This window comes from Myotis myotis, unplaced genomic scaffold (assembly GCF_014108235.1).
Source record: "Myotis myotis isolate mMyoMyo1 unplaced genomic scaffold, mMyoMyo1.p scaffold_m19_p_18, whole genome shotgun sequence".
NCBI lineage: Eukaryota > Metazoa > Chordata > Mammalia > Chiroptera > Vespertilionidae > Myotis > Myotis myotis.
In genome coordinates, this window is record NW_023416322.1 from 25,692,836 (window position 1) to 25,720,208 (window position 27,373).

General features: G+C 40.8%; 1 protein-coding gene across 11 annotated transcripts in view; it reads right to left on the reverse strand.

Moving 5' to 3' along the window:
* DNM3 (dynamin 3) overlaps positions 1-27,373 on the reverse strand; it is a 377,759-nt gene that overhangs the window by 216,653 nt on the left and 133,733 nt on the right. For 8 of the 11 annotated variants that reach the window (XM_036342917.1, XM_036342912.1, XM_036342907.1 and 5 more), the window contains exons 13-14: positions 16,701-16,752; positions 15,836-15,865 (exon numbers count right to left, since the gene is read on the reverse strand). In XM_036342917.1, coding sequence (XP_036198810.1) covers positions 15,836-15,865; positions 16,701-16,752 — 82 coding nt within the window. The remainder of the gene's footprint in view (positions 1-15,835; positions 15,866-16,700; positions 16,753-27,373) is intronic. The other 3 variants (XM_036342913.1, XM_036342909.1, XM_036342914.1) reach the window with 1 other exon arrangement.

Here is a 27,373-nt window from a genome sequence, read left to right on the forward strand (position 1 = left end):
ACAAGAAATAAAATAAGAAGCCAACAATTAACCTTGGGTATAGACTGGCCTTACTGGTACAGTGAATTTTACTGGTGTGCTGTTTTGACCCATTTCAGAGTCTCCTCTCCCCTGGTGGTTCTAGGAAGATGCTCAAAGGAGCCACGATTAGCTATGGAGGAGCAGCTTCAAGAAGGAAGTACCGGGACCCAGAGACTATTGATCTCTTCCTCCACAGGGGGCTGGCCACACCCCTGGTGAACCACTGGATTAACCATTAAACCCAATGGAATAAAAGATGGAGGAAAGTAAGGAATATTGCCAAGGGGTGGGGACAGAGGGGCACTCCTATTGTTTCCTCATTCATTCCCCCCAGGAGGAGTAAAGTAACTTCTCAGATTGGTAAATCTCAGAGGTTAAGGAAGTATAGTCCAGGTCCTTTCTCTCCCCGATTCTCTCCCCTCTTCATCTTGGGAGCCAGCCTGCCTATGAGCACGTGCTTAACACAGGAAGGAAGGGCTTCATACCTACAGTTTGAGGGATACATTTAATTCAGGAAAGTGTTCAAAGGTATTTATCACCTAAAACACTCGATAAGTCGTCAACCAGTATCTACCAATGTCTGTGGGGGACCAGGAAATGTGCCAGGTACCCTATCCCTATGATAACAATGAGGGCCACCGTAAGTATGCCCTGGCGTGTCTCATCAGTGGGCTGACATGCATAAAAACCGGATACTCGATCTGATGAACTGACTTTCTGACTGGGGTAAAGAAGCTGTGAAAACAAGCAAGTAAGATGAAGCTTAGCTAATGGGATTTAAATGATAATCAAATTAAGACACAAAATAATCAAATATTTGATGAAATAGTCTTTGGTTTTTAAGACTCTTCAAAATACTACTGTGAGTGAGCTGGCTACGTGACATTTGTACGTTTGGATGTTCTTTTCATGGTTTTAACTTTCTAGGAAGTCAGAGCAGTTTCGTAAGTAAAATAGGCAAAGTTAACGACACAATTTGACTCCATTTCTAGGAATTCAAGGATAAAAACAATAGCTCACATTTACTCAACACTACTCTGAGCCAGGCATTGTGCTAAGAGCTCTGCGTGTGTTATTTATTTTAATCCACAAAATAATCCTTTGAGAAAGACAGCATTTTCCTTATGTGACAGATGAGGAAACTGCCATCGGGCTCCTGTTTCACAGCCAAGTCCACCCATGTAACCCATAGGCCTCCCTCATAGGAGCTGACGCACGTCTGCCATTTTGTTCCACTTTGCAGAGGACTCAGCCTCTCAGCACCTGAATGAAATAAAATCTCTCTGATGGTCTGACCACCTCAATCCACAATGCACACAAGGATGTTGGCGATAGTACTGTTTCTAATAGCTATAGGAAACAACGTAGGTGCCTAACTGGAAAATGGTTAACATGTTATGGTAGAATCCTCTCATCTGTTCAATTAAGCTGAGCAAAAGCACCTAATACATAACATGGAAGCGCTAACACTGGGCAGGAGCTGATTGCTTCCTAGTTGGGTTGCTGGCTGGGTGACACTGGGTAAGTCTCTTGGCCTCAATTTCCTCATATGTCACATGGAATAATAACACAGAACTACTGTATGGATCGTGAGTGGACTTAGATCAGTACCCATTAGTACATAGGGTATTATTTCAGTTATATTTGTTAATGTAAGGATACAAAAAGACTGTCATATACACCAAAATGTTACCTATGATTGAAAATTAATGACAAGATATGAAGTTATATTTATTTCCTCCTTCAATTTTCCTGTATTTCCCTTATTTTCCAATAGTATTCATGCTATTAAAAGTATAGGTTGCCATCACATTATTGGCTGCTTAAAACAGCAATTTCTTTCTTTTTTCCTCCCTCCCTCCCTCCCTCCCTTCCTTGGCAATTTCTTGAGATTCTCTTTACTATGTACTGAACACAGCATGTCAGAAGACTGAGGAAGATTACAAATAACCCAGTAGTGAAATAAATCTATAGTGCAACATAAAGAGAAATAATTCTGGATTATTACATAAGAAATCGCCATGATGAAAGAGGACTACTTTAAATAAGGAACTGCTTTGATTGACTGGAAACATATTCACAGTGTGCAAGAAAAGTGGATTGAAAATAAGGAACCTACATTTACTATTCATATCAAATCCCCTTTTAAGTTGAAGATATGGCTGCCAAAAAGATAACTTCCTGTTTTCTCTGTAAAATCCAGCCTTTACCTTAAAACACCAGCATAAGTTTAAATCCTAACCACGTGAATAAAATGTAAGTTAAGCAGAACTCCAAGTTACTGTTTCACAAGAAAACCTCACTTAGGGATGGCCCCCCGCTCACTTTTCTGGGGACTGCTCCAATCTGCAAAAACTATACATATGGTGTCTCCAACGTCTTCCATTCATTCTGCCCTATCAAAGCGGCTTCCCAAAACATCAGCCCGTGCTCACACAATGAGTGTGTTTGCCTGGCCTCAGTGGTGCACTAGGCTATTATATTATCTTGATTCTCAAAACGACTCTTAAGGAATTCCTTCCCTTTTCATTGTTCCCCAGGATTTTCCTTACTGCCTGTTTACACATTCCTTCTTCCACATGCTCAGCTATTTCTGAAGAGCTCACTAAGAGTGGGCTGTTTATTCTCAGCGTTTACTCACCTAACCCTCTCCAGGGTCCAGGCCATTAACCATGATGAAAATCAGGACTCTACTTTTTCCACTTTTTTCCTGTGTATCTTTTCCATGTGCAGAGCTCCCTTTGAAGTTCATGGGAGCCCTCCATGTGGAAGAGATTCCCAATGATACAAAACAGAGTGAGAGCTAAGCCCATCATCCATTTCTCACGTCTAAGGGCAAAAATACACACACACAAGGGAAGAGATACCACATAATGATCAAGGCCTGAGCAGAATTTGTCTATTGTTCTAAAAATAATTCAGAGGGCTTTCTTTGAGAGAGAAAACAAGCACCTTCGTAAATATTTCTGAGTTCATTTAATAGAAAACTAGAGGCCTGGTGCATGACATATGTGCACTTGTCTGTGGGGGGGGGGGGGCTCCCCTCAACCCGGCCTGCACCTTCTCACAGTCCGGGGAGCCCTTGGGGGATGTCCGACTGCCGCGAAGGTGGGAGAGGCTCCCACCACCGCCACTGCATTTGCCAGCCATGAGCCCAGCTTCTGGCCAAGCAGCACTCCCCCTGTGGAAGCACACTGACCACCAGGGGGCAGCTCCCACATTGAGCATCTGCCCCCTGGTGGTCAGTGCGCATCATAGCGACTGGTCATTCCTCTGTTCAGTCAATTTGCATATTAGCCTTTTATTATATAGGATGGTGAGTCATTTATCGGGGTCAGGCAGCACATTGAAACTACAAGGATCAGTCAAAAATAAAAATATTTTTTAAAAAAAACAGGCACAGTTCCTGAACTTCATGGATCTTATAGACAAATGGGGACGAGACACTAAACAAAGACTCACACAGATCAATGTAAAGTGACAGCTGGATTGCTGCCACCCAGGAGCAGTTCAGTACATTGAGACCTGCCCGGGTGGAGGAAGAGGTGCTGGTAGACTCTAACACTGCACTGAAATTGGAAGGGTGTGCAATGGGAGATGGAATGCACAGCACAGAAAGCAAGAGTGAGCCTCATGCAAGACAACCTGGGAGGGGAGGACAACCATGCTCAGCCGTGTAATTTATGTGGAGAAATTGGGTCTTTATTCTGAGAGGATGGAAAGCCTTTGAAGTGCTTAAAGTAGGGCAGTGACCTAAGATTGGCATCAGGACAAGTTCCTTCTTGCTCTGGTCTGGTGAAGAGATTACAGAGAAGGGAAAGGAGGCAGGATAACAGACAGAATCCTAAGTCACAGGCAATGGTAACTTTGACAGGAGTGGTGGAAATGGACGTTTGGCGGAGTGGACATATTTGAGGAATATTTAGGATGGAAATTATTATGACAATGATAAATTGGAAGATGGAAGATGAAGGGGAATGAGGTGTCCAGGATGACGCCCAAGGATTAATTTCTGAGTCTGGACAGGCCGTGGAGGCAAATTTTCTGAGAGTAGGAGGACGAAGGTGAGGGAAGGGATAAGTAATGAGTTCTGTCTGGACATGAAAAGAGGTGAACATGTAAAATAAACCACCGTCTACGGAGAAGTCTCAATCAGATACACAGATTTTTGAATTGCTGACTACAGGAGTAACTGAAGCCCTAGGTAAGAAAAAATAACAAAGTGAGAGTTTGAGTGGGAAGAGAGGAGGACCTAGGACTGCATCTTAAGGAAAACCAGCAGGTAATGGCTGGATGGAGAGGATGAACCTTCAAAGGAGAGAGAGGAGTAGCTAGAAGGGTGGGACAAAAATAGAATACAGCATCCACAGAAGTCAACAGAAGAGACTTTTCATGGGAGAGCTGAAAATGTCTAATGCCACTGTGAGGGAAAGCAGAACTCCAAGTCAAAATTATTCCCTGGTTTGGGTAACATAGAGGTTGTTGAAGAAATAATATTCAAAACATTTAACAACTAGCAGCCTGACCAGTTGGAAGGGGTGTGGGACTCAGTGCTTGAGCAGGGTCCAGGAGGCCCCCTTCTGGACCAAACCTTGCCTTTAACTTCTGGATAAAGGGGAGGTTTTTGTGGGGAGAGAGTTCTGAGAGAGAAGCTCCAGCAACTGCGGGAGCAGCCAGTTGTAACTGGCATGAGAACATTCAATGTCTAAGTGACCACTGTGGCTCTGCTAATATGTGCTGGCTGCACAACCTTGCCAGGCATCATTTCTGTGACTCAATGGAGAGGGGAAGCAGCCAGATTGGAATGGGTGGGTGACAGACTTGAAGGTCTCCCATGCAATTCTGATTTCAAATGATGACTCAGTACCTTCACAGCATCATCTTGATGCAAATACAAAACAAAACTAAGACTTGGCCAATGAAGAAAGCATATCTCAAACAGAAGCCATTTTAAAGAAGTTCCTAGAGCCCAGCCAGTGTTTCTCAGTGGTTGAGTGTCAACCTATGAACCAGGAGGTCACAGTTTGATTCCTGGTTGGGGCACATGCCCTGGTTGTGGGCTCGATCCCTGGTGTGGGGTGTGCAGGAGGTAGCCGATTAATGATTCTCTCTTATTGATGTTTTTCTCTCTCTCTCCCTCTTCCTTCCTCTCTGAAATCAATACATATATATTTAATTTAATTTTTTTAAAGATGTTTCAGGCACAGGAAGAAGCCCATTAAAAGTCCCAACAGGAAAAGACCATGGAGGCACTGCCTGAAGGTCACCATGGCTAGCCCACAGAATGCAGGAGTGTAAGCGACAAGGAGGAGACAGGCAGGGAATGGATAAAAGGTGGCAACATTTGGACTTTGTCCTAAAGCCGTGATTGGCAAACAGCGGCTCGCGAGCCACATGCAGCTCTTTGGCCCCTTGAGTGTGGCTCTTCCACAAAATACCACGTGCGGGCGCACACGTACAGTGCAATTGAAACTTCATGGCCCATGCGCATAAGTCAGTATTTTGTGGAAGAGCCACACTCAAGGGGCCAAAGAGCCGCATGTGGCTAGCGAGCCGTGGTTTGCCGAGCCGCAGTTTGCCGACCATTGTCCTAAAGGGAAAGAAGTACTTTTGAGGGTTGTCAGTAAGCAAGGGAAAGATGTGTCCAGATTTTTATTTTGTCTGCACCAAAACAAAACAATAGAAAATTCTATGCGATTTTACTGGTTTGGAATTTCAGTATAAGGTTTTAGGAGAGAGTGTTGGGCTCTGGTTAAGGTAAGTATTTTAATTATTGGTGGACATTAATTACCCATGTTCTCACTGGCCTCCTTAATCATGGCTAATTGTAACTCAGGATGCTCTGTGAGGTAACTCAATAGAGTGAGGTATGTAATGGATGAAACCCCGATTCCCATTGAAAACAGAAGAATGTAGAAGTCACTGGCATTCCTATTTCTGATGGGAAATGGAGAGGCCCTGGTAAATATCAGTCATCCAGAGCAGCTATTTTGCTTAACCTCGTAAACTAGCTGCAGATGTTGGCTCATGCAGCAAGGCCTTGCATCTGTAATTTTAAAATTGTCTCATATTTCTAAAACCTGACTCCGTATGCACCGGAAAACAGTGACATGAATTATGTAGCTCGGGAAGAGAAGCACAAGAAATGTCAGGAGTGATAGGAGATAATATTCATAGCCGTGGTCAAGCTCTGAGCACAGGATGAGTGAAGGATGACATGGTTCCTTCCTTCAGGACATGGGTCCTGCCACCAGCCATCAGAAAATGAAACCCGGCCACGGGATGTACCAAACGAGAGGAAATCATTTACAGATAGTTGAGTTCTCAAAAACAAGTCCCCCTTGTCCCTTCCCCCTCCTCCACTTCACAGCAGGTCAACAGGAAGACCAGAGTTGCTGGGGAAGGAAAAGGTTTTTGAAGAGACAAAAAAACACTGAAAACACAAACCGGCGCTAAAAATGTCTTACCTTAATTAAGAAGATCATGTTTAGTAGACTGGGGCAGGAAACAAGAAAATGACTTGCATTTCAACTAATGTTTTAGTTCTGATAGTGCTTTCTCATAAAAAAAAAACCGCTTATAAACAGTCAATAGAAACTCAACTTGAAACTTAGAAAAGGGGCAGACGTCATAGGACCCCATAGATAAAGAATTCATAGGATACTGCAAACAAAGAATAAATCAAAGGCACTGGAAATGAAATGATGATGATGATGACTGAGTTTCATGCGCGTATTTGTCAGGCTCATTTGTATTTATGTGCACCGTTTCCAAGTAATGCTCCATCCAGACAATATAAATGGCAGCACATAGAATAATCCTCCCAAGGGGGCCATCTGTCACAGGCTCAGAGTGTAAATAACCTCACCAGGAGTCAGGACGAACACTCCAGCCAACTGTTTGGTGAGGCAAGAGCACAGTGCAAAGCTTCAAGGAATGCAGGCTCAATTAGGAAACCAGGACACTCATTTCCTGGAGAGGGAACATTCATCCCGGTGAATTCAGCCCACGAGAATTCCCTGAGGTGAGGGATGGATTAGTTGCTGAGTCAAAGAGATTTCATAGTCACTTTGGGGGTAAGGCATTTTAGTCCTTCATTTACCTAAAGCTCTACATGTTTACACTTTGTTCAAGAGATCACCTCTGATAAGTTTTACTTATTTTCTGCACCAAGATAATTAGCAAATATATACTGCTAGGCAAATAAACCACACTGGTCTTTCTAGGTCTTTCCACATTAATCTTTCTAAATAAACCACATTGGTCTTTTCATATGAATCTGAGACCAGCATTAACTCTTTCAAGCTACTAGAATTGCTGCAATTGAATCACAAGAACAATAGATAGTATTAAAAATCATTGTTAATCCTCGTGGGTGAGAAAATGTTGGTGTGGACATAAAAGTAGAATGACCTTTTGCTTAGGAAATGAAACTGAAGTATTTAGAGACGAGCAGTTCATGATGCCTGCAACTTACTTTCAAATAGTATATGTACACACAAACAAACTAGGGGGTGCGTACATGGCCTTTCACAGAACTAGGCTTCCAGCTCTTTGCTATATTTGACAATCCTATATAATAAAAAGCTAATATGTAAATTGTCCCCACAGGCGGGAGCTCGACCCACCAGGAGTTAGATGTGTGCTGACCACCAGAGGGCAGCATGGCACATAGCTGCAGTAGGCAGCTGGGGGAAGGGAGGCCCTGGCAGGCAGCCAGCAGTTGCTAGGGACCCTACCCATGCATGAATTTCATGCACTGGGCCTCTAGTTTTTATAATAAAAAGTTGAAGTAAAACACCAACCCCATCACTTACTATGGAACAACTTTGAGAAAGTCCCGTTAAGACTGTGACTCTCCATTCCTCATCCATCAAATTGGGAATAACTTCATAAAGCTCTTGGAGATATTCAATGAGACAATCCATGTACAAATCTCGATTTTAATATGAGCCCCCTCCCCCCCACACACACACACAGATAAGTACTAACTCAATAAGTACTAACTATTAGCATCGTTAGAAGACAGGAAACTGGAATACCCCTTACTCTAAAAAATAAAGAGAAAAAAAGACGTATGTCATGTTGGTGCTCAAAACTGGTCTGGCCTTTGAATAATACAAGCTACAGATGAGAAACCAACATGTGCTATTAAGCCTATGTTCGCTTACTTCATGTAAAGATGAAATTTCAATATTTAAAAAATTACAATCTTCTTGTGCCATACAAACCACAGAAGCTATGAGAGACCTGCTCATATTGAAGTGTCTGGAACGAGAAGAAAAGGGGTGGCTACATGAAATGGTGACAGACTTACAACAAATAGAATTTTGCATGGACATGTAAGGCTCCTATCTGGAAAATCTGTGACCTACGGTTAGAAGATAAATACATTTTTCAGGGGGGAAAAAATATTGTTCTCAAATGGGAGTATCTTATTACAAAACATAATTTTTAAAAATTATAATAAAATGGCCCAGCAATTTACACTAATGCCAGGATTAATGTTCTGACATTTAGGTCCCCTGACAATGAGACTCAAGATAAACCAAAGAGTCTGGCGTAATGTCGAGAATGGAGCTCACAAGGCTCATCACTAGATTCCCGGCCCCCACCCCACCCCTGGTTTCTCCCCTAACTGACACGATCAACATGAGCTCTCTTTTCTATAAATATATATCTCAGAACACTTTCGATGAAAGAGCTTAAGAATGTCAAGATGTCTCCATATTTTGAGGATCGTGGGCTAAACACGGACTCACTCAGGAAAAGTTCTGTAATGTTACTGCACTGAATGTGAAGAGATTCATGCTTTAGGGACAGAAACTATAATTTGCCTTGGTCATGGTGAATTGGGGACATACTTATGTGTTGGGTGGATCTGGTTTCAATATGGAAAGCAATGGGCAAAAACAACAAAAGAGCTCTATTGGAAATACCTACAAGAATTTATTGGCTCCTGTTTACTTTTGTTTTCACTGTGATAGTGAACCAGGGACAGCCTTTCAAAAGGACCTTCTGGTATAGGACAGGGACAGCATCACTAATAAGAGATTCTAGGGCACCTTTGTAGGCTCTGAGGTTTTACTATTTGTCCTTTGCTAAACCCTTAATTTGATGAATTGAAAGGACTGGGGTCTCTCAGTATTAACAAATAAATTAGCTTCTCTACTCTGGAGTCTTAGCGTATGAACTGGTGGGGAGACTTAGTCCAACAGCTGAAAGCCATTTGGTTCGTCTTTACATTCCACATGGTAACTACACTGAGTTCCACCATCTTCTTAAGGCTCCCCTGTAACTCTCACTCCCCTGGCTCTCAACAAACAGCCCAGCCTCCTGCTTTCTCAAGCAAATTGAGATCATCAGGAATGAGGCATACAATAGTCTTTTTCCCTCGCTGTCTGTGACATTTCTCTGTCAGTAGAAATTTTAATAGTATTGCATAGTCAGTCATTTATTTTTATTTATTCATTTATAAATATGTTTATGTATTTTTATGAAGAATGACTTTACTTCATAAGCAAAATATACTAATTAATATACTAATAAGAGGAAAACTTATTCAATGGCAAAAGAATCAACCCCCTAATGGCCAAATATGGCTTATACTAGAGAACCAAGGATGGTTAGTACATCTATCAATATATATATATATATATATATATATATATATATATATATTACATTACATAATTTGTTCATAATGAAAGAACGACCATCTCAATAAAATTCACTACTGTGGATTCATATACTTGCATATATCATTGGGTCTATAACTGGTTCAGCTGTTTTGGAAAAACTAGAGCACAAATTCCTTAGGAAGATCATTAAATAACTATGGAATGTACAATACCATACACCAGCAAAATAAGTTTTTTGTCATCTTTGGTCTGTGTACTTACATGGAACCATCTCCAAGACACATCATTAAACGGATTAAATAAGTTCAACTTTCAATACATTTACTGAGCATCTACTATTCACCAAGTTCTAGATGTTACAGATGCATCAGTGAATAAGAGAGACAAAATTCTTTGCCTTTGTAGAGCTTATAACTATTGTGTAAAATGTGTACAATATATGACCACTTGTATTTTTAAAAATCTCAAACCATGTGTCTGTCTGTGTGTACATATGTGTACCTATGTTTGGGTGTGCATATATACATATTCTGAAATGATAACAGCAGTTACAGTGAGTCGAATTTGGTAGGAAAATTTTAGGATGTTGTGCTGTGTTGATGATTTCTGAAACTTGTAGGTAGTCCTAAGAAAAAGAGACTAGTGACTACTAACACTAGTTTACAGAAAGTAGGTAGGAAAGAAACCCTGTTTTGAATTTTTTTAAAATAAAGATCTTTTCTGCTTGCAGACTATAATTCAAGAAGGTTGTCTGGAGATTATAGGTTTTAGAAATCTCACACTCCAATCTACAGTAAACGCAATAGAAGACACATTGTTAGGAAACAAAACAGACAATAAGGCTGGGCCAAGGAATAAGTCATCTGTGCCTCCCTCCCTTGATTCTTATAGCTAAAGAAGTCAATTATCAGTCAATATATCCTGGCCCTAAACATATTCACAACAAGGAAATTTTATCCCCACTCATTTCAGCTGCCCACACCTTCTAAAGACTAACAATGTTCCACGAAAGTCTATAGCTCTCACTTGTTTGCCCTCCTCCAGCATCTGTTTCTGCTTGTTCCAGTAACATCTCTGATGCTGAGGTGTCATCCCCTGGCCTCTTAAACCTTGGGATACAACATCTCACTCACTGACTTCAACCTCCAACCCTACCACCTCTTTGCCTTAATCCTGGTACATATTTCTCTAATTTCAGTAAAACTCCCAGCGCCCTGACTTGCCCACTTCCTTCCCATTTTCAGTCAACATTATCTTTTGTATTTCCTTGTCCCTGGGCACAAGCTCAGATTATATTCCTGTTTCCCTTCAGGTAGGTGGGCCAAATGACTAAGTGAAGATCAATGGAATGGAAATGAAAATGTCATTGCGAGGCTTGTTCTTGAAAATCTCCCTCACTAATGCTTCTTTCTCTTTCTTATTTGCTAGAAAAATGAAAAGAATTCCAAAGACCATGCATGACTGACCGTGTGAAGCAGGGCTGTTCCCATTTCAATTACCTTCATGGGATTGTTACTGCAGGTTGAATTAAACTGATGTTATAGTAAACTACTGAAATTCTTGGGTTGTTTGTTACTTGCTTGGCCTGTCCTGACGAATACATCAATCAAAACCATTCATATTAGATGACATAATCTTTTATTTCAACCTATCTCTCTTTAAAACTTTAACTCATCTGCTCTCCTGACCGTACATGCTGCCTCCCTAAAAAGACCCCAGCTCAGGACATCAATTTCTTGGTCTGCTTTCTCTGCTTCTTGCTACCTTCTAGCTGTAGCGTAGAAGAGCAATTCATAAGAGCAAGAGGACTGATACTACTTCAGTCCCCAATACTGCACAGAACCTTCTACCAGCCCAACTATTAAACAACTTCCCCAAAGTTTCTGGACTCTTTGGAAACATTTAATACTATTGTACCTTTCCCTTGAAATAACCTTCAAGACCTTGAAATGTTCTCTTCCCTTGGCTTTCATTCTACTACTCTCCAAGTTTTCCTACTTATCTCATCAGTTCCTAGACTAATTTTAAGTTCCTCATTCTTCTGGACTCTTCTTTCTACATCATTCCTTCTATATGCTCATCCTCTGTAGGTAATTTCATGGCTTCAGCTACCAAGTATACATTGAAAACTGTAAAACTTCTATCTCCAGTGTAGACAAGTCTTGAACCTCAAACTCTACTGATGTCACTAACAGGCACAAAAAATATATCCCAGACTGCAATCACCACCTTCTTCTCCCTTTGCCACTGAAATCTGCTCCTCCTACTTCTAAACTCCCAACAGTGGATCTCTTAGCCATAGCCTGGGAGGATGATTTAATATCCCCAAAACGATTTCTAACTCTTTCTACCTGCTAACCGTTCCTAAATGTTCCTTCTCCCACATACCTCCCACTATTAACATTTGTATTTTCTTAACGAAATTACCTCAAAAACCTCTTCAAAAATTTCCATCTCTCTAGTTTTATTTTTCCAAACCATTCCTTATGGCTGACACACAGACTTTTCTAACATACAAATCAGATGGTAACCCTTCTTTATTGAAAATTCTTCAGTGGCTTCCTACTACCTTTGGAATAGGTTCTGTGTCTTCTAAACTCTATACATTTTTATACAACTTCCCAGTGGACTTTTATTCCAATCTCCCACAGTGATTCATACTCAACAAATACCCTTCTGATTCTAAAACTGGATTTTTCACTATGTTCCTTTCTCCATTAAGAGCACCACCATCTCACCTGTACTTAAATCATATATCTGAACAGCATTGCTAATGATCCCCAGATGTCTCCCCAACACTCACCTCATCACACCTCCTTTGGATTTTTCCTATTTAATTCTCCCAAACTCATGAGCTTGTCCTTGAATCCAGTATAGATAGCCTGGCCCAGATCACCATAATCTCTTGTCAGCAACAGCCTCCTGATTAGTCTTCTTTTTCTAACCTTGTTCTGCCTTCAGAACTTTCTCCACACTATAAGCAGGAGTTTTCTAAAACGTTAATATGATCATGCCTAAAACCTTACAATGATATTCAACTGCTTTAAGCATCATAAAAAAAATATCATTAATGGAGCTTAGATCCTAGTGAAGAAAGATAAAAAATCCTATATAATAAAAGCCTAATAGGCTAAGTGTCCAGTCATCCATTCAACCAATCAAAGCATAATATGCTAATGATATGCTAAGGCTGCTCAACTGCTTGCTATGATATGCACTGACCACCAGGAGGCAGATGTTCCAACCGGTAGATTAGATCTGCTGCTGGGGTCCAGCAGATCAGGACTGAGCGAGTCAGGCCAGACACACCCTGGAGCCCTCCCATGGTCCCTCCACAGCTGGCCAACCTCCCTCCCCAGCCCCAATCGTGCACCAGTGGGGTCCCTCGGCCTAGCTGTGCCCTCTCACAACCTGGAACCCCTCGGGGGATTTCAGAGATCTGATTTCGGCCCAACGGTGGAATGACCAGGAGCTATGACGCGCACTGAACACCAGGGGGCAGATGCTCAATGCAGGAGCTGCCCCCTGGTGGTCAGTATGCTCCCACAGGAGGAGCACCGCTTAGCCAGAAGCTGGGCTCATGGCTGGCGAGTGCAGTGGCCGTGGCAGGAGCCGCTCCCGCCTCCGAGGCAGCGCTAACTGATGGTTCCCGAACTGTGAGAGGGCGCAGGCCAGGCTGAGGGACCCTCCCCACCTGAGTGCACAAATTTTGTGCATAAGATGATAGTAAGACGCTGAGGAGAGGTGTGTGATTTTAGTTCCAATGGTCAGGGCCAACCTCTCACAGAAATGATGTTTCAGTGAGACCTGGAGGATCAGAAAGAACTAGCCTTGAAGAAGGAAGCAGTCTTCAATTTTCTTACTTACCATCATCCTCACTGGGCTGTGAGCTCCCTGAGGACAGGGCTGTGACTTAGTCATCATTGGCTTAAACACCTACCACAGTTTTTATCACTTAGAGTGTTTTGAATACATGTTTGATGAATGAAGGGATGAATGAAATTAAGTTTAAATTTACATTTTTGATCGGTCCAACCTGAAGCTAATTGTGTACTCATAAATTTCTGTACATTTGCAGACATCAACTTATAAAAGTTGTAAGCAAATTCCTAACTAGAGAAAAGCAATTGGAATTTAGACTTTAAAGAGGAGTTTTGCTTTCCTTAAACCCCTCTAACATATTTCAGTATAGATCCTGCATAGCAATTCTTCCAACCCAGAGCCTTAAATGCATATTGGAATGGATGAACCACTTGCTAGGATCCTGCAGAATTTTCAGCCCACCAACCACAAAAGTCTGCATCAGTCAGTAGGCTGGGCTCCATGGCTCCCTGGCTTTGAGCTTCTTGACTGATAAACTGTATTAATACAAACCCAAATCAGCATCAGATATTCAAATTCAAAAGGAAAATGTTGTCAAGTCATTATGATTCATTTCTACTAAGAAGGAAAAAAAATAAAGGATTCCTAAACTATATTGTATTGCTTTTAATTACTGGATTTTACTCTGAAAAATAAGACATTCAGGTTCATAATCCATTACATGCAAAAAAAAAAAAAAGTGTTTTTAAACAAATTTAGCAGCAAAACCTGACAACATGAAAGTATTTCTATGTCTCATTTAATCTATCTGGTGTGACTATTCATTTGTCTCACTACAGAAAAATAATGTGTTTAATTACAGGGTGCTATCTCTGACCCCACAGAAATATGTATTGCTTTTCTAAAATAAAATAAAAAAATCTGACTTTCAAGGCACAACTGGACCCAAGAGGTTGGGATAAAGTACCTGTATCCTATGATAACAGTCCCCCACAATTCTATTATCTTTGGATTTATAAAACTTTCAAAATGTATGGGCTTGGAAATATTCAGCAAAAGTAAAGTCATAAAAACACGTTAGCATGATTTGAGCATTTGGAAGTAATATAACTGGTAACTGGTTCAGAGTTTCCTTTCAGATCTGATTTAGAGTATGCATTTATGCCACTGTATCACTGCTTTTCCAATAAGTATGTACTTCCATGAGGAAAGTTTTATAGGCAAATCCTTTTTCTGCGCATTGCAATCTTAGGAATAATGTGTCATGGCTTCTAATTTTCCAGTGTTTCATTGTTCTCATAACTTTTATTATTTTCTTATACTTTATGTGTTTTCTCCCAAAAGTTTGAAGAAGTAGCACCTACCTGCTGGGAGCAAGGTATCTGGTCTTTACAGGTCACAAACCCAGGACCCAGCTGCAAACCTCATTGTGTATATGACATCAGATCCTCCCATTCACCCTGCAGAAATCTTTTCTATTCTTCCCATCACGTAACTGAGCAAACTCAGGCTCACTTTGTCCAAGGCCATCTGGCTACTAAGTGACGGGTCATAATTTGAAGCAAGGGATGTCTAACTCCAAAGTCCGTTTCTTCCAAAGCAACATGGAGCAAATAACTGGCCCATGCTCCCATCTCATCCTCTACTGTGCATAGATGGAAGGAAGGAAGACTTTAGGGCTGCTTCATCCATGGTAGAAATGAGAGTAGAATCATTCCCCCAAAAATGATTGTTAGAATTTGACAGAATCTTTACACTTTCATAAAATGAAGATAGAGTATCTAGTTTTAAAAGATTCAACTGTAAAGCAATATAAAATTGCAATCAATGTAAATTTGGTTTTGTTTTATTATTTTTAAAAAAATAACTACAAATAATTGGAATTTGGGGAGGTTTTTCAGCAAATATAACAAATCAGATATTCAATATTCACCCACCTTGTAGGAGCGTCATCGACATTTATTGGAAATAGTATTATACAAAGGCTTACACCATATAACAACATGGCATAAAAGGACAGAGATGGAGATCATTAATGATTTTAATTATTTTAAGGCCCATTAAAATTAGAGAAATACCAAAGCATCCACAATGTTAAGGGTTTATTATTACAGCATTTTAGGGTTTACTAGTTCATACCTTTCAATCACAGCAAGTTATTAGCAGTGAAGGGATGAACCCTCTTAAGAGGATGTTTGTTTTAATGATAGGGTGTTATGGACAAGACAACCTAAGTTTAAAAAAAAAATTAGTAGCAAGCGCTAGTTGAGTTAATCAGTTAAAGACAAAACTGTGCCCATGGGAAGCTAAATGAAAAAGCAACAGTAAAGCTTACAGAACTTAGCTCGTACAATTTGCCTTGAAGGCGGAAGATTGGTTCCCTGAAATAGCAAAGAATTATATGCTTTAGTTCAGGAAAAAAGTTTTTAAAATAAAGTCTGTTATTACCTCTTCTCCTTTCAAAACAATGGAAAAAAATCTAGAGCAGAGGTTTCAATTTGTTCAATAATTGTACCTCTGCATTAAAAAAAAAAAAGCACTATAAAGTCATCATTGTTTTGACTTGAAAAGAAATAACAATGCAAATATTCATTATCACATAAAACATAAAAGCAGCAGCAAACTATCGGAGTTAATGCAATCTCTGTAGAGCGCTATTAGAGACAGTGGGTCAGCCCAAAATGCAAAACTCAAAAGATCAGATCTTCTGAGGAATTAACATCTTTATTAACCAACAGGAATTGGGTGTGGCAGCAGTGAAATGCAACAACTGCCTTCTCTATGAGCTGTCCCTTCACTGTTATCAAGCTGTGCAAACGTGTGAACTAGTCAGCAGCATCAGAAAGCTCATGCAACTATTCACCATATTTTAACCTTAAACTGACTCACAGATTTGTTGTTAAATCAAACTTACTGGTAATGTAAGCAAGCAAAGTAGGATATAAGGAGTCAAATTTGAAAAACAGAGCAAATAGCAGAGAAGTTATTTAAAATAAATCAATAGGGTTAACTGCATAGTGTAGCAAAATAATGAGAAGAAAAAAAACCCAAACAATTCGCTCTAAAAACTTTAAAAGCCAAAACAAAACAAAACTGAAAGCTGCATTTCCAACAAAATTTGCGCAGGATTAATTTGCATTTTTTAATAGTCAATCAAGCAATTTAGTTCAAACTTACTGGGGCATGCATGCACTAATTCTTTTAAGCAATTCCTACCTGATTTCCAATTGTGTTTTTCTTGTGAACCTGACTGCTCCTCTGCTGAGCACTGAGAAAAGCAAAGGAGAGCAGCACTGAAGAAACGTGTAAGACTTTTATTTTCTGAACAAGTAACAGATACTAAAATATATACAGGCTTTAAAAAAAAATGTATCAACAACTTAGGCAGAGCTAATATACCAAAAATTCAGGACACTATTCTGAAGCAAAACCCACTCAGTGGAACTCTTAGTCCCAATTAACAGTCACAAACCAAAAACATAGTCACACCACAGGAAGCATCGCTGCACTGCTGCATCAATAACAATAGGAGTTAAGGCAAGTACTCGGGACGTCCCGCAGGTGTGCAGAGTAGATGTACTGAAAATGAACAGTTAGTAGTTATGAACTATATGCCATGTTCCAAGCGCTTTACAGATATTAGTGATTTTAACTAATTTTACCCTGTGAAGTAGTTACTATTATTATTTTCGTTTTACAGATGGGGAGACTGAGTCACAGAGTAGCTAAATGGATTTCCCAAAGTTACTCAGCTAATAAGTAGTTGGCCTCCAGATCCCAAACTCTGTGACATTTTACAATCTCATTGCTTTGAATTCCACTATATTCTGACAGCTCCCATAGAACAAAGCCAGCTTGACCCATCTCCCCAAATCTAGACTCATATACATTTATGATAACTCAACATCGCCACTTGGATGTCCACAAGGCCCTACTCAGCTACCCCCACCCTCCGCTCTTTGAGTCATCTCCTCCTACTCTCCATCTCCCTCATTGGAGAAGTTCAGCCACACTGATCACTATTTTTTTAAACCCACCCAGCATATTCCCATCTCAAAGCCTTTATGCTAGTTGCTCCTTCTGCCTAGATAAGCTTCCACCAGATATAAGCCTATTTCCTGACATCACCTCCTTCAAGTCTTTGTTCAAGTTTATCTTTTCAGTGAGGCATACCATGACTACTCTGTTCAAAACTGCATCCTTCCCTTCTTCTAGGACTCTCATCCCCTTTACACTATTCTATTTTTCTCTATGGCATTTTTCGCCTTCAAGCGTACTATATAATTTAATAAATTTTTGTGTGTTTACTGTCTGTCTTCTTCCATTAGAATGTGAGCTCCTTGTGAGCAGGGGTTTTTGTCTATTTCATTCGTTGCTATATCCCCAGTGCCTAGAACAGTGATGGCGAACCTATGACACGCATGTCAGAGGTGACATGCGAACTCGTTTTTTTGGTTGATTTTTCTTTGTTAAATGGCATTTAAATATATAAAATAAATATCAAAAATATAAGTCTTTGTTTTACTATGGTTGCAAATATCAAAAAATTTCTATGTGACACGGCACCAGAGTTAAGTTAGGGTTTTTCAAAATGCTGACACGCCGAGCTCAAAAGGTTTGCCATCACAGGCCTAGAAACTACCTGGCACACTGTAGTTAGCTCTAACAAATATCTGTTGAATAAGAAGCCCAGTGAGGTCGACACCATTATAACACAACGCCAGGGGTTAAGAGCCAGAGATGACCCCAACAATTTAACCCCAGAGCCCACATGTCCAGGCACTGTGTTCCTCTATCAGTCAAAAGAATGAAGGCTTTCTGCCTGGCCCATGTAGTTCAGTGGTTGAGCGTCAACCTGTGAACCAAGAGATCACTCGTTCAATTCCCAGTTAGGGTACATGCTCAGGTTGTGGGCTCTATCCCCAGTAGGGTGCAAGAGGGCAGCCAATCGATCTTTCCCTCTCATTAATATTTCTATCTCCCTCTCCCTTCCTCTCTCTCTAAAATCAATTAAAAAACATTTAAAAAAAAGGTATGAAGGCTTTCTTTTGGTAAATCAATGAGTAAACATCTACTGATATAAGAAAACTAAATTTATTTTGGTTATTCTGAGAAGATTAATAATACTGAACCCTCTAACTAGCAGTTTCATAGTTCTTAAAGGCTGTTTTGAAGATCGATGAAATAGTCCAAAACAGAGAAAAAGCTCAAGTCATTAACTGTTTAAAGTAATGGGATATTATGGCTCAGAGCCACATCAGAAATCAACATCACACTTTTGAACCACTGTTCAAAACAGTAATCCTATATAATAAAAGTGTAATATGCAAATTGCCCCCTTGACCAGGAGTTCGACTGGGAATACAACCGGGAGTTTGACCAGGGGGCAGGGCCAGCCGGTCAACCAGCCACATATCCTCCCCCTGCCCGGCCCCATTGGCCCTATTAGGGTGGGCCAGCCAGACCCCACCAGTGCACGAATTTGTGCACTGGGTCTCTAGTCTTTCATAATCTCCCACGAGTTTTCACTCAAACTCCTGAAAACCCATATTCTACATTCAAATGAGGCTGGGGAAAGGGTGGGTGGTAAAAGGCCATACTGTATTTGATTACTAAAGATACTTTGTGTATATTTTTGCTTTTCAATGTCCTCACATTAGACTTTTAGCTTATTTCTTCTTTCCTCATTTTTTGTTTTTTCTAGTTTTTGTTAAATGCTTAAGTCCTTTAATCACCATGAACATCATCTTTCTCCAACCATTTCTCTACATAATCCAAATCTACATTATTCTGAATTTTGTGGTGAGGCTGTGAATGAGGTTGAGTTTGTGTCTGACTGTGACCAGGGGTCTGATGCACCCACACTGTGACGTTCGCTGCGCCAACTAGCTGTGGGGTATCTGAAGCTGGCTCCTAACCTGAATTTTAGCTCGCAACTCAAAGCAAAAACTCGGCCGAGAGACGGCTCGTATCTCGAAAAACTCGTTAGTCGGGACACTCGTAAGTCAAGGCCCCACTGTACTTAAAAATGTGTTTATGGGAAATCGTGTAAAGACTTGCAAGTGAACTTGAGCCTTTGGACATAATCTTGTTCATAGATCCTTTACTGGTTATCTGTGCAATATTGGAAAACAGACCTAGTTATAATGTTTTCATTTGACATAAGTCAAAAATTTGAGAGCACCAGCTATTTGCAAGGTGCTATTGTGGAAGATATGAACATGATTAAGGTATGGCCCCTATAATCAGAAGCCTACAATTTATCTAGCGTGGGTGGTGAGATACATACACAAAATACAAAGAACAAAGGAAGAACAAGCTCTACAGAAGTAAACATGTGAGAATGTAATACAAAGCACCCCCCCACCCCCGCAAGTGCTTCTGTTTCATATGTGAGCTATAATTACCCCATAGCTTCTAATTGTGTTTGTTGTTAAGCATATAAATTCCTACTACAACCAAGTCACTGTGGAAGGATTTCCAGAACCCTAAAATACATGAAGCCAAACTAGGTTTAATGCTCTGAGACATAATGATTTTAAAAGTATATAACAAGAGATTTAAATTTTTGTAAAAATAAGAACACATTGAAAGACATTCAGAGAAAAAGAAACCCATGTTACCATGTAGCTCAATGTTTTTTGCATGTTCATTTCTAGTTTCTGTCCTTGTCCATGTGCATACACAATAAAAGATTCAAATCACAGGAGAGTATGCCAAGGGGTTTATAACCACTTATCAAACAAATCCTATGCATAGTAATTGCTCTGCATCAGAGACAAACAAAAGGGATTATTCTGGTCTGATGTGATCTGAGACTTTCACAGAAAACTTGAAGAAAGGTACAATTTTAATAGAGGAAGACAGCCAAGTGCATTCCAGGAGAATGGTGTAGTATCATCAAAGTCAGGAGGTCAAAAAATGAGGAACATAGAAAAGTTGTGGGAGGTAAAACTATTACAGCAAAATTATATAATCATAAACTCAGGGTTGTAAATGACCTTAAAAGTCACCTAGTACAGTAACTGAATGTGAGAGCCAATTAGGGAGAAGTTGGCTGTTATAGTAGAGGCAGACAAAAGTATTCAAAGTTTCTGAGCCAGCAAATGGCATGATCAAAGCAGTGTTTTGTAAAAATTCTCGGAGTCTGAAGCAGAAAAGATAGGAAGCAGATAGCTTACACCCCTTCCTTCTGACTGCGATTCCTGCCCAGCCTTCAAAGTCCAATCAAGTACCATTTCTGGGATATGCCTTCTTAGAAACCTCCAGTTATTTCTCCTTCCCATGAACTCCCAAAGATCTTGGTCTGCACCTTTACCATATAAACAGGATTGTGTCAGGCAGGTCTCTAATTCCTCTCTGACAATGTCTGTTCCTCAATGACTGATGGTATGTTGCATGAATCTTGATATCTCTACCTCTCTCACCATTGACATTGCCTAGTACAGAGTTGGAAGAAGAGGTAAGAGACAGTTTCTACAGAGCCTTGGAAACCATACTGAGGAGTTTAAACTTTATTCTGAAAGTAACAGGGGATCTCAGAAGTAATGATAAAGGACATGACAAGAGGCAGGAGGACCTGTAGTAACCCAAGCAAGAGAAGAAGAATTTTAGGGCACCAACGACCTGCAGGGCACTCTGTGAAAGATATAAATGATGATAGGATTAGACAAATTCAGAAACTAGAATAGAGGTAGAGTCAAGTGAACTTGGTAAAGATGGAAGGAAACAAAGATGGGAACAAGGAATAATGAATGACACTCAGGTTTCTGGTTTGAGAAACTGGAAGTTACACCCACAGAGAATGGGAACAATGGAGGAGGTGTAGATTTAAGATTAGATGATGAGTTTAAGGAAAATCAAGTTGAGACTTCCCTAGGATGGATAAGTAGAAATGCCCAGTATGTACTGACTATGGCACCCAGTCTAGGAAGAAGTTCTGGAATGGAGATCTAGGTTTATAGTCTTCAGATAAAGTTAGTAACTGAAACCTCTGGTTAATGGTGTCATATGAAGAACTCACAATTGTCCATTGGATTAACTATTTAATCCAAAAGCAGTCTCAACAGAGCGGTGTGGTCAAAACAAGATTTCAGGGGCTGAAAAATAAGATAGAAGTGACAAAGGAGGAGGAAGAATGTGGACTCGGCATGAACCTAAATAGAGCTCAACTGAACCTAGGAAATGGAGTCGCTCGGAAACGCAGATTGCATATCAAGTGTCAGTTGGGCCTCTCCCTCCACCATCATGCTTAGTTTATAAGAGGAGACACTTCAGCAGTAACCATGATGGAGAAAATACTAGCAAAGTGGCAACAGACAAACCAAGGCAGTGGGAGGGGAAAGCCCATCCTTTATACGTTATAGACAGAAGATTAAAGAGTTGACTGTTTTTTCCTGAGTCAAAGGGTTTGCTTAGCAACAGTGAACAGAGTTACCCCCTTTTTCTCTTCTAGAAGCCACCACAGTAGATCACCACCAAGCCATCAGTTAAGTAGGGTCCACAGGGAGAGCAACTAAGATGGCGGCATAGGTAAACACTGGGAAATTATCGCCTCACACAACAATTGAAAATTACCGCAAAGGACTGAGCAAACATCATCCAGAACAACAGGAAGGCTGGCTGAGTGTAAATTCCACAACTAGAAGGAAAGAAAAGCACGCTGAGAGCCAGAGGCGCTGCGGAGGTGAAGTGCAGAGGTACGGCGGCGCGCGCCCGCGAGGAAAGGGGGTGGCGCCTGAGGACGCGGCTGTCTTTTTGAATCACAAACTCCCGACGGCTCTGAACTCTGGTTCCGGGAAGTCTCTGGGGACCCAGGTCTCATACGGGGAGAAGCTGGTCTGTCCGGCAGCGAGCGAACTTGAGGGCGGCTTTCCCTCAGAGGTGCTTGCAGCCGTTACCGGAACACTGAGACGCGCAACTCCGGGCGGAGAATCGGCCATGGCCGCTTTCTCCGCCCTCTGACTCCCTGAGACCCCGCCCCACCCAGGCTGCGGCAGAGGCTTTTGCATGTGAATGTACCTAACTGCAGCCGAACCAGGCAGACCCGGAACTTCCAAGAGAAGGCCCAAGGCCCCGCAGCGGCTTGCATTGCTTCACAGCTGAGCCTCTTCGTGGCTCCTGCTGTGTGGCCTCAGGCAGAGGCTGAATTAGCACCTCCTTAGATCCAGGAGCCACTGTACCCAGTGGTCAGAGGGGGTCCATCCAGACTGCAACTCCTCAGATCCATAAGGGACGCACTCAGGGAGCAGACTCAGTGAGCACCAAAGCCCCACTGAAGCAAGTCTTGCCCCAGAAGGGTGTCTTCAGCACAGAAGTTCTCCCACTTTAGACACAGCTGATTCTCACAGCCAATTGGCCTGGAGGTCAATTCCTCCCAGTGATTCTACAACAACCAAGGCACCAAGAGTGCACCAAGAGTGTCCACCCCAGGTAACTGGGGAGGCTGAGCTACTGGGCCCTACAGGACACCTGGCGCACAGGGCCACTCTATCAACACAGGGAAGCTGCCAAAATGCGGAGACAAAGAAACAGGTCACAAATGGCAGGAATGGAGGAAAGTAAACGATTGGATATAGAGTTTAAGGCCACGGTTATAAGGTTTTTCAAGAATTTTATGGAAACCGCCGATAAATTTAATGAATCCCTCAATAAGTATAGGGAGACCATGGAGGACATGAAAAAGGACCAACTAGAAATTAAGCATACACTGACTGAAATAAAGAATAATTTACAGAGATCCAGCAGCAGAAAAGAGGATCCCAAGAATCAAGTCAAAGATTTGAAATACAAAGAAACAAAAAATACCCAACCGAAAAAGAAAAAAGAAAAGAGATTCCAAAAATATGAAGATAGTGTAAGGAACCTCTGGGACAACTTCAAGCGTACCAACATCAGAATTATAGGGGTACCAGAAGGAGAGAGAGGGCAAGATATTGAAAACCTTTTTGAAGAAATAATGACAGAGAACTTCCCCTACCTGGTGAAAGAAATGGACTTACAAGTCCAGGAAGCGCAGAGAACCCCAAACAAAAGGAATCCAAGGAGGACCACACCAAGACACATCATAATTAAAATGCCAAGAGCAAAAGATAAAGAGAGAATCTTAAAAGCAGCAAGAGAAAGACAGTCAGTTACCTACAAGGGAGTACCCATACGACTGTCAGCTGATTTCTCAACAGAAACCATGCAGGCCAGAAGAGACTGGCAAGAAATATTCAAAGTGATGAATAGCAAGAACCTGCAACCAAGATTACTTTATCCAGCAAAGCTATCATTCAGAATAGAAGGTCAGATAAAGAGCTTCACGGATAAGAAAAAGCTAAAGGAGTTCATCACCACCAAACCAGCATTATATGAAATGCTGAAAGGTATTCTTTAAGAAGAGGAAGAAGAAAAAGGAACTCTTACCATTTGCCACAGCATGGATGGAACTTGAGAGCGGATAAATACCACAGGATCTCACTCATTTGTGGAATATAATGAACAACATAAGCTGATGAACAAGGACTGATCCAGAGACGGAGAGGCATTGATTGGACTGTCGGGACTTGGAGGGAAGGTAGGGGAGGGTGGGGGTAAGGGGGAAAGATCAACCAAAGGACTTATATGCAAGCATATAGGCCTAACCAATGGACATGGACAACGGGGGGGTGAGGGCATGAGCGGGGGTGGGGGGGATGGGGGGTAGAGGGTAACGTGGGGACAAGGACACATATGTAATATCTTAATCAATAAAAAATATATTAAAAAAATAAATAAAAATAAAAAAAATTAAAAAAAAAAAAAAAGTAGGGTCCACAGATGTAAGGACCCTGAGCAATGGGCTGGATTCTCCATACTCCGCAAGTGTGCCATCCAATGCAGTAGCTGATAGCCATATGCGGCTATTGAAATTAAAACTTTAATTACTATTTAATTTGATTTTTATTTCACTTGCAACTCACTTCCTCTGTTTTACTAGTCCCAGTTTGGCCACTCAATAGTCACATGCAGCTAGTGGCTACTGTACTGAACAGCCCAGAATAGAAAATATTTCCATTATCTCAGAAAGCTCATTGGACAGTACTGCTCTGGAATAAAGAAGTCCTTTTAAAATGTTCTTTTATTACCCCAAGGATATTATAAACACATGCTGAGAGTCCTCAGAGTACGATGCATCATGTGCAGGCCTGCCTCCTCCAATCAGATGGAAGCCAAAGGGAGAAGGAAGCTGCATTCCCCCTGCAGGATCCTCAGTGAAGTCTCATGCTAAATATTACGTAAGAAAACCCTCCAGGACGTGGGGCCCTATGAAAGAAGGATGACTCATCTCCTAAGATCCATTTTAAGGATGAAGATAAAGTTCAAAATAACAGCTCTGAGAATGAAAGAGAACAGTAGAAGTCTACTGATTTTTAAAACGTTGCTTGGAACACTGGAACATAAAATTTACTAGAAGATGTGACACTCCGGATTGTCCTTGGCAAATTGTTTAGGTCTGTATTTCCATCTGCATTTAATTCCTAAATTTGCATATGAGTCAAAAGAAGGATCTTGTTCTAATCTAAGGCCTAGGCTTTGATTCCACAAGAGAGAGAATGTTCTCATGTAAGAATATAAACTAGAAACAGTGTTATAATAAAATGTGATTACACATGATGGAAAAATATACGAAGACTGTGAAGTATTGCTCTGGAATTTGGGGCCAAGATTCACATATACTGCCTTTAGGCAAATGGCAACGGGCATTCCAGAGGATGAGGAAAGAGATATCATGAATGTCACAACCGGCAGGATTTTCATGGTACTCATATAACCAGCACTGAAATCTGTCTACTCTGTCATTTCAACTGTGAGAAAACAGGTGCTGGGACCTACTCTGCAGATGGAAAAACAGACCTTAGTCTGACGCTGGTGTCATCAAAACATTAGTCTACTGGTTCCTATCTGGAGCCCTAATGCTTGTAAGCTACTGAACTGTTGACATCTCAGTAAGTCAGAAGTTAAAACTCCTGCCCAGGGAACAAATGCAGAAGAGCATGAGAATTTGAAAATTAACCTCCCCAGGCATCCAAGCTAACAAATGCTTATTGGCCTTCCTATTCAAAGAGCAGGAATCTTGAGAGAGGGGAAGTGAATGAAGGAACAAATGGAGTAGCTTTGTTTTCTTAAATAATAAAAACTAGTGACATTGAGTAAAAAATAAAAAAGACCTGTGGGGCTGTTTGTTTGTTTTTTAACAAGGGACAATGACAAATTAAAATCCTTAAATCATGAGGAAAGTTGACATTTTCTTCTGGAAGACCGGACGTTTAGGTTCAGAAACTATATTATAGTTTAAAGATCAAGCTTTCAGGAACCAGGAAATTCCAAAGCAAGCCTACAGCAGCGCTAACTTGGATCCATGACACATGGTACATATTTTACGGTCTGTGTTTAACAAATAGCTAGGAAATGGGGGGAAAAATGTTCCACGTATTCAACATGGCAGAGTAAATGCTGTAGCAGGCAGAAGAATTTCAAGATGTCTGAACACTACTGTGAGAATTCCTACTCCGTTACTCTACCTTTAGCACTTTGGTTTGTTTTTAAAATTTTTAGAAAAGAATACATGTGTAAAATACTATGCGCATCACCATTCTATAAACTTGAGAGGTGGTTCCCCCTCTTTCAACAATTCTTTAAAAATCTCATGAAACAAATTCTTCTTCTCCTCAATTTGAGACCTTAATTTTCTATCCCTGGAACTTAAAAATACTTACATAATTGTCTTCCTTCAAGTATGGCTTGACTTTTCTTCCTTGATGGAAACAGCAATCCTGCCAACTTTAAAATTTATAGCTACAACCGTATTTTTTTAATTTTTAAAAACACAAAAGATCCCACAACCCTTCAAAGTAATTATGAATATTTCTTCATCTTAATCCCATGTCACTCTGAAATCTACTGCAACTCAGCATACAATGGAAAGAACATCTACCTCTGAGTCTCAGTGCAGAATATCACATTTGGAGATAATATTGGTGTCTAAAAATATTCTAGTGGCAATCATACTCCAAACATCAATTTCACAACAAAGCAAAATTGTGTTAAACACAAACTCCTCTGTGTTTAACAAATAGGTGGGAAATGTGTGTGTGTGTGTGTGTGTGTGTGTGTGTGTGAATGTGTCTGTGAGTGTGTGTCTGTATCTGTGTGTGTCTGTGTATATGCTTATATGTGAATATGTATACCTATACCACTTTCTTACTTTTACAGACTATACCCCAGTTCTCAAAAGCAGTTTACAACACCTCATTAATTTGATCTCCTGACAATCCTAAAAGGTATACGATGGGGGATTATTTATTATTCCACTTGATAGAGCAGTAAACTGAGTACAGAAAGGCTAAGTGACTTGGCAAAGCCCAAAGCTCATCAGCGGCATATCCTGGAAAACTGATCCGACTGCTGACTCCCAGACCTGGCCTTCAAAAGGAAGTTCAGGTGCGAGTTTCTACTAGATGCAAAATGTGCAAAGCTGCCCCACTTCTAATGTGGTCTGAACAAGGCTTCTTTTTTCTCCCCCAACATCATAACGGCTTACAGTCTATCTCTAGGCTGGAAAAATGGGGGCAGTCGCCTGGATTACAGAGGCTGCATGGAAAGACTGCATTTGAAAGTGTTTACATTTGCAACATTATATGCTTTTGAAAACCTAGTCAATATAATGCTATAGTCTAACAGCTTCTGAGGTGAAGTAAACTCCGGATCATTTATCTTTGAAGAGAAGTTTAAAAATAATCAAGAAAAAGTGTTTCAAGAAAAGTCTAGGCTGGAATTTAAATTGTAGCACTGGTTACAAAACTTGTTCAAAATTTGAATTTTCCCAAACAGATTTTGACTTTTTCTACATTTTCTCCTTGGCT